This window comes from Oncorhynchus nerka, linkage group LG14, assembly GCF_034236695.1.
Source record: "Oncorhynchus nerka isolate Pitt River linkage group LG14, Oner_Uvic_2.0, whole genome shotgun sequence".
NCBI lineage: Eukaryota > Metazoa > Chordata > Actinopteri > Salmoniformes > Salmonidae > Oncorhynchus > Oncorhynchus nerka.
Window position 1 is genome coordinate 47,711,788 of NC_088409.1, and position 7,990 is coordinate 47,719,777.

At 42.7% G+C, this 7,990-nt stretch overlaps 1 protein-coding gene across 1 annotated transcript; it reads right to left on the reverse strand.

Annotated features, from left to right (window-relative positions):
* Positions 1-5,070: 5,070 nt before the first annotated feature.
* Positions 5,071-7,798, reverse strand: nr0b2a (nuclear receptor subfamily 0, group B, member 2a). Its single transcript, XM_029681560.2, has 2 exons — positions 7,084-7,798; positions 5,071-6,773 (listed from the first exon to the last, which is right to left on the reverse strand). Exons 1-2 carry the CDS (start codon positions 7,613-7,615, stop codon positions 6,532-6,534), a joined length of 774 nt encoding a protein of 257 aa, XP_029537420.1. The 5' UTR covers positions 7,616-7,798; the 3' UTR covers positions 5,071-6,531.
* Between the last annotated feature and the right edge of the window lie 192 nt (positions 7,799-7,990).

The window sequence follows — 7,990 nt, forward strand, 5'->3', positions numbered from 1 at the left end:
TAGTTATTTCACAACTAACACCTCATGCCAGGTCACATGACCGTATACATACCTTCTCTAAACCGATTGGCACAGAGAATGTATCTTTTCTTGGACGTTGACACATTTCAATAAGCATACAAAACTCCCAAGTTGTCTGTGGATAACGGATTTGTGTCATTGAGTTTATCATCTTGACTCATGTCTGCCTGATTATGTTTGGAAGAATTGAATTGTGTTAGAAACATTAACCTAATGAAGGTTACATCCGAATCCTGCTTGTCCTGGTGTCAGTTTAAATGACCACCACAGGAGGGAGCAGCATACCACAATAACTGAAAATTGTTGCCCTGCTCCAGCTTAAAGGGGTAATGCACCTGCTGATTTCGGCCTTGTTTTTTGGCTTGCTCCTCAAGAAATGGTGGCGGACGTGACTGAAGCCAAACGCGAGTTGGTTATGATGTGTGGTTGGATATGGGTGTTTCTTGGTTGTGTGGTTGGATATGGGTGTTTCTTGGTTGTGTGGTTGGATATGGGTGTTTCTCGAGTGTGTGGTTGGATATGGGTGTTTCTTGGTTGTGTGGTTGGATATGGGTGTTTCTCGAGTGTGTGGTTGGATATGGGTGTTTCTCGAGTGTGTGGTTGGATATGGGTGTTTCTCGAGTGTGTGGTTGGATATGGGTGTTTCTCGAGTGTGTGGTTGGATATGGGTGTTTCTCGAGTGTGTGGTTGGATATGGGTGTTTTTTGGTTGTGTGGTTGGATATGGGTGTTTCTCGAGTGTGTGGTTGGATATGAGTGTGTGGTTGGATATGGGTGTGTGGTTGGATATGGGTGTTTCTCGGGTGTGTGGTTGGATATGGGTGTTTCTCGGGTGTGTGGTTGGATATGGGTGTTTCTCGGGTGTGTGGTTGGATATGGGTGTTTCTTGGGTCTGCCCTTGCTACACCAAGACACACCTATCTGTCAGAACCTTGCCCACAGCTGTTTCTCCTCACGCAATCACCAACAAAACCTCCAGCAGGTTGAGTTTAATAAATACAGGCAGATGTATGGTGAGACACCGGAGGAAGCTTTGGATAGGTCAGTAGCATACAGAGTAATATGAGAAGAATGCAATTGCTGAATATATGTCGACATATTCTAAACTAAGTGTTTTGATAACTTTCATATGTATTAACAGGTTCATGTTGAATAAATGACATAATTCCACAGAAGCAGTGTTCTGCTGATGTAAGTGTGCATCATTTGTTGAAATTCCCAGCCGATACAGGTATTGTGCCTATTGACAATTTTGTCTGGTGGTAATTGGAGCTGTCTTGGCAGACATGTCGGAGTGGTTATACCTTCCTGTGTGGTATCCCATATACAACAGGAGTTCCCTGATCCTGGTGCAGAATACACAGGGTATGTGTATACCAGGTCTCGCCTGTACATGGACGTCAGTCCAATCATCTTGGAAGTCTCCATGTGCTGGCTCCATACATGTTTCCGTGAACACATACACACACACAGTCACTTCTATTACCAATGTGTTGTGAAATGTCATGTCATGTTTGTAATTGTATCTAACTGCCTTAATTTTGATGGACCCCAGAAAGAGTAGCTGCTGTTTTTGCAGGAACTAATGGAGATCCATAATAAGTACAAATGGCAGTTAGGTAATATCTGACATAACTCAATATTAGGAAGGTTCCTAATGGTTGGTACTGTATACTTAGTGTCTATATTATTATTATTATTATTATTGTTTCATTCACTTCTTTTTGACCTGCACTGTTGCAATTACATGTGACTAAAAAAAAATCTAAACAAATAAAATGAGGGAGGTGAGGCTGGAGGTGAGGTCTTTGTTAGAGGTCCTGGGTTCGAGCTTCGGTATGAGCCGAATCAGGAGGAAGTGGTACTCGCTAAGCAGGCTGCATGACGTCCTTTCTTTCGACGCCAAACCCATTGCTGGTGTGTGCGGCCAAAGAGCTCTATTTTCAGGTTAAACCATAAATGTAAACGCCTGGAGTTTGCCAAACGACATTGGCACTTGGATTGGAACCTGTGCTATGCTCAGATGACATGAAAATAGAGCTCCGTGGCCACGCACACCAGTAGTGGATTTGGCATTGAAGGAAAGATGCATATGCAGAAAATGACCCCATAACTACTGTAAAATATGGCGGTGGATCTTCAATGGTTTTTTTGTTGCTATTTTGCTTCCACTGCTCCTGGGGCCCTTTTATGGTCAAAGGCATCATGAACTTTACTTAATACCAGGACATTTCTGCTAATATCTGGTTGCCTCTGCAGGAGGCTGGAACTTAGCAGCAAGTGGATCTCCCAGCAAGAAAATAACCCCAAGCACATATCAAAATCCACAAAGATGAATTGACCACAAAATCAACATTTGGCAATAGCCATCTCAGCCCCCAGACTTGAACCCCATTGAAAACCTGTAGTTTGAATTGAAGAGGAGCAGATGAGGATATCAAGGATCTGTAAAGATTATGTATGGGGGAATGGGCTATTTCAAGCTCTGTTTTTCAGGGTGAAATCTGAATTTGAGATCCACAAGTGTGATTGCATGGAAACACCACTGACCCAGTGAAGCTAAGGTATTTTCTGAGCCTGGAGTGATTTTACGCCTAGGGCTCAGGAAGCTACATGAACTTAACTTTGTATAAAATCATACATTGATGTCAATGAAATATTTGCTTTTGTATCATAGGATTTGTACCTCAGTGTGTAAAATTACACTGAACAAAAATATAAACGCAACATGTAAAGTGTTGGGCCCATGTTTCATGAGCTGAAATAAAAGATCCTAGAAATTTTCCATACGGACAAAAAGCTTATCTCAAATTGTGTGCAGAAATTTGCTTACATCCCTGTTAGGGAGCATTTCTCCTTTGCCAAGATAATCCATCCACCTGACAGGTGTGGCATATCAAGAAGCTGATTAAACAGCATGATCATTACACAGGTGCACCTTGTGCTGGGGACAATAAAAGGCCACCCTAAAATGTGCCGTTTTGTCAGACAACATGTCGTCACAGATGTCTCAAGTTTTGAGGGAGCGTGCAATTGGCATGCTGACTGCAGGAATGTCCACCAGAGCTGTTGCCAGAGAAACTAATGCTAATTTATCTACCATACGTTGTTTTATAGAATCTGGCAGTAAGTCCAACAGGCTTCACAACCGCAGACCACATGTAACCACGCCAGTCCAGGACCTCCACATCCCGCTTCTTCACCTGTCGGATGGTCGGAGACCAGCCACCCGGACACCTGATGAAATTGTGGCTTTGCACAGCTGAAGAATTTCTGCACAAACGGTCAAAAACCTTCCCAGGGAAGCTCATCTCCATGCTCGTCGTCCTCACCAGGGTTTTGACCTGACTGCAGTTTGGCGTCGTAACCGACTTCAGTGGGAAAATGCTCACCTTCAATGGCCAATGGCACGCTGGAGAGTTGTGCTCTTCATGGATGAATCCCGGTTTGAACTGTACCTGGCAGATGGCAGACAGTGTGTATAGCATCGTGTGGGCAAGGGGTTTGCTGATGTCAATGTTGTGAACTTTTTTTTAAGGTATCTGACCAACAGATGTATATCTGTATTCCCAGTCATGTGAAATCCATACATTAGGGCTTAATGAATTTATTTCAATTGACTGATTTCCTAAAAAAGAACTGTAACTCTTTGATATTGTTGCATGTTGCATTGATGTGTTTGTTCAGTGTATATTGTGGAAAACCTTGTAGTACCTCATAACCTTGTCGTGCTCAGGTTTTAATAGTCAAAAGTTGCCTTGAGTCCATATCATTTGTTTAATAGATCCCTCTCTTGCATTAGGAGAAATCTGCAAGCCTAAATCCTCAAAACGCATTGAGCAGGATCCACACAATGGATGGCATGAACATCAGACTCAAATAAGTAAGGTTTGAAATATGCCACTGCCCACCATCCAAGAGCTGCTGAAATTACAGCTGTGATAAGTCCATAGAGCACAATGCATTTATGTGGTTTGTGTTTAGTCAGTTTAGTTCACATTGGTCAAAGCAAAAGAGAAAGTTCACGTGCCAACCTCTAATTAGAAGACATCAGGGGGCTGTAGAGAGAGACTTGTGGTACAACTACACTCAAAGTGCACAGAAAGGTCATGGGCGGAGATAAACGTCACATACTGTATTTCCGAAGGAGCTACTGAGGGGCTTTGGATATAGTGGAGCACCCAATATCGCTCCCTTCTTCTCCAGTGTGGGAGGTAAGGTCAGCCTGCAATGTGCCACTTTGTATCCTAAAGGTGATTGTTCCTCAACTAAGTGGCTGTCCCACAGAGCTGGATCTCAGAGCGTTATTGAAGTGGACTCATATTGGAAGATCAGTGTTGAGAATACCGAAAGAGTAGAGATGCTGAGTGTGGGGCTTGGATGTGCTCTGGTTGTTCGTAATATCAAAGCTGAGGATGCTGGACGCTACACCGGTCAACATTATGCTACGGAATATGGCCCAAAATATGGGGGTGGTCTGGTTGATCTCTCTGTCCTTTTGATCTCTTCATCGACACCAGCGCAGATCTAAAGCCTCTCCTGACCTTCCTTGACTTCACCCCAACATTCTCAGACCAAAGTCCTCTCTCTGTGATGTCAATCGGTTGCATAGGGCTCTGTGTGGCACTGCCCTTAATGGTTGTCATAGTCGGTGTTTACACCAAAATGAGGGACCTCCAAAATGCAGAGTTTTTTTTCAGGCATGGAGGCGACAGAGCACCAGGTCTTGGGCTGATGTCCTGCTCCTCCTCACTCTCAGTTCTCTCTTAAAGATGCTTTATTCTCTACTGTCAATGTATTGATTGTGTTAAGTCCTTTACTGATGTTATTACTTTTACTGTTAGCTACATTAAATGATGTTTGGAAGATTTGAACATGCATTTATTATACATATATTTTAGATGTTTTCTGGAGACACATCCCTAGGCTCCAAAGCCTATTTCTTGGTTTCGACATAAGGTTTTGCTATCTGTGAATTGCTCTGTAAAAATGTCCATACTCATTTGTGAATACAAAGGAATAAAATGATGTGTAATATATCTTTGAGATCTGATAGATCTGTCTTTATTGCAGCGTAAATAAACACTCTGTATTGTGTATTCAAAGAGCAGTAAGATACTTATTTTTCGGTAACACTTGTACTTGGAATATTTTCACTTATATATTTTTTTTTGTGAAAAGTTGGTCAAATGTCCAGTCTAGGGAAACTAAATTACAACCTAATGTTAGACGGTGTGACGCTCGACACATGTTGAGATTGTATTCTTTATTTAAGATATACACCGTGACACCGTGACCTTGGCTTCGTTAGACTGAAAATATTATTCTTCCTCATATCTTATTGGTATGATAAGGAGAGTGACTGTTATTGACTGTTGAGACAGTCCCTATGCGGTTCCGTTGAGGCTGTCTGTCGTTGCTGCGTTGAGCCACTCGTCAGAGGAGAGAGGCAGCAAGATGACGGAACAGGGCACCCAGCTGGTAAACCACCTTCCAAAGTGCCCTCTGTACCAGTGAGGTAATACAGATAAAGCTTGCTGTAGCTTGGGGTCAAACACAATATGAATCGACAGGAACTGGAGCAGGAAGATGGAGACTTGCGGAGCACTCTCACACTACTGTGATAGCCTTGTCTAGGTATGAAAACATCACTGATGCTCCACACCACTCATTCCCAATTCCCAACACAGATTCCCTCTAACCCAATGATTGGGGGAAGAATGTGGGCTTCGAATTCTGCACATATTATTCCAGTGCCCTGCTTATTAGTAGTTACTTTAGAAGAGATATGTTTAAATTGAGCTTGAAGAGCTCCTTGAATGGCAATGCCAGCTGTAATATAGACCTCTTGAACAGGAGACGTTTAATCTACTGTGGCTTGGCTAATGGTGTTTGTATTCTTGTCTCGCTAACCATATTCCAAATTGTAAAGACATAACCCAATAATTGTAATAAAAATATATTTATAAAAAATATTACATTATTCATGCAAACATACACAAAACAAACAATGTATCTAAACGGTTTTCTGCAAAATATACATGATTGTAAGGAATGTGTATTGTAGACCGTAGTGTAGTCTGATATAACCAGTAAAATGTCTGTTATAACTACCAACCATTGTGACTTCAATTTTCTACCAAAAATGTTGCTAATATACAGTAAATGTTGCTAATATACAGTAAATGTTGCTAATATACAGTAAATGTTGCTAATTCATAGTTGGATGTAAACAATAGCAAACTGTTCTCATATTTTCCAGAGAAAAAAAACATTTTCCTATTTGGTCAGACATTTATTACTGGGAATAAAGAATACACATTTATTTTGTTTCCCCTTATAACGAGCTCTTATTTGTCAATCTCTTCATCACATGACCAGACACCCCCAACTCAGTCCCGGGGGCTCAATATCCCTCACAGTGGGAGCCCAAACCCCTCAAGCTTAAGCTTCAACTTTATTGTCCCAGCGGGAAATTATATCAGGTCTCTGTATATCAGCCTTACAGTAGCTACCTGCTGAAGAGCATATCGACCAGTAAGTCCAGTAGATCTGCTTGGCCAATGACAGGACGGAAGAAGAGCTCGGTGATGAGGTTGGGTGTGATGGTCTTGAGCATGGAGGCCGCGAGCAGGATATGAGCGAAGCGGCTTCGGTCCCCAGGGTGGAGTGGTTGGACCACCTCCCTCAGAGCATGCTGGGCCTCCTGCTGTAAGCCCTCCACGAATAGAGCTGCCGTCAGGTCTTTCACATCTGTTGAGGAGGACAGAAATGTATCATGAGTGGACAAGCTACGCTTCATACACAGTGGTACGGTACAGTACTGTTCCGTTATATATGACATTGCAATTGAGTTTTGTAAACCTAGTGGTCAGCTGGAGTCATTGAAAGTATTTTATGTTTCGTTGCGTGTGTTCAGCCTTAACAAGTCTTATTTCATGTTTGAATTCTGTATGTAGGGAGGTTTATTAGATCATCAAGCAGCTGTGGTGAGGTAAAATCCCTACCGAACAAACACTTCCATTGACTGGTTGAAACGTTGAAGCTTTAAGGCAAACCTCACCTGGGTTAAATATCATGGTGCCCTTGAGGTATGCGTACTCCTTTGGACTTAAATCCAGACTCCAGAACTTTTTGAGGCATGACTTGAGTTTGTTCACACCAGCCAATGTGGGCTGCTCTCTTTCCGTCTCTGAGCTCTCTTGAGAATTCAAGAGGATTCTTTTCAGCATGCTATCGGCAGGGGTGTCGACGACGTCAAAGTTCATGCCTTCCTGGGCCAGACCCAAAATAAAGAGTGGCGCCCAGCAACTTTGGAGGAGCGATAGTTGATCGTTTGTCGGGAGTTGGTTGAAAGCAGGTAAGTTCTTCATAAAGTGAACTGTTTTCACCAGCACTCCCGATGCCTCTTGGCAAATGTCTGCTGGACTTTTCAAGCACACTGTCCGTCGCATCTCACAGTTGCATCTACGAGGTATCAAGTTGTAGTTCAGGTTGTTGTGGCTTGACTTGACATTTTCTCCATTGAGGATGTTGTAAAGGATAGCATTTGACTGCCTAACATGGTAATCTGTACATTGACATACGTTATCCATTTTTGATGAGATACAGAACAAACTCTCAAAAACAAAATGAAAAGCTGAAATACATTCAAATGCTCTTGTCCTACCAAGACAGGCTCTTGTTGAGGTGGTGTGTGGTTGTGCGGATGCCTTACACCACGCTTCTACTTATAAGGCCAACCCACTGAGCTAAACTTGTGCACCTTGACCTGTCAATAATCCCTCGGCGAAAAAAAACAAAGAGCCCCTAAAGAGCAGACAACTCGACTGACGGCGTCCCCTAAAGAGCAGATAAGGTATTCTTATTGAAAACCAATGGATAGAGCATATCCATATTGGGCGGGGTAAACCTAATCTGTGAGACTCTGTCATTACCCAAGGCTGTACCAAGCTACCAAGGACTGTGGG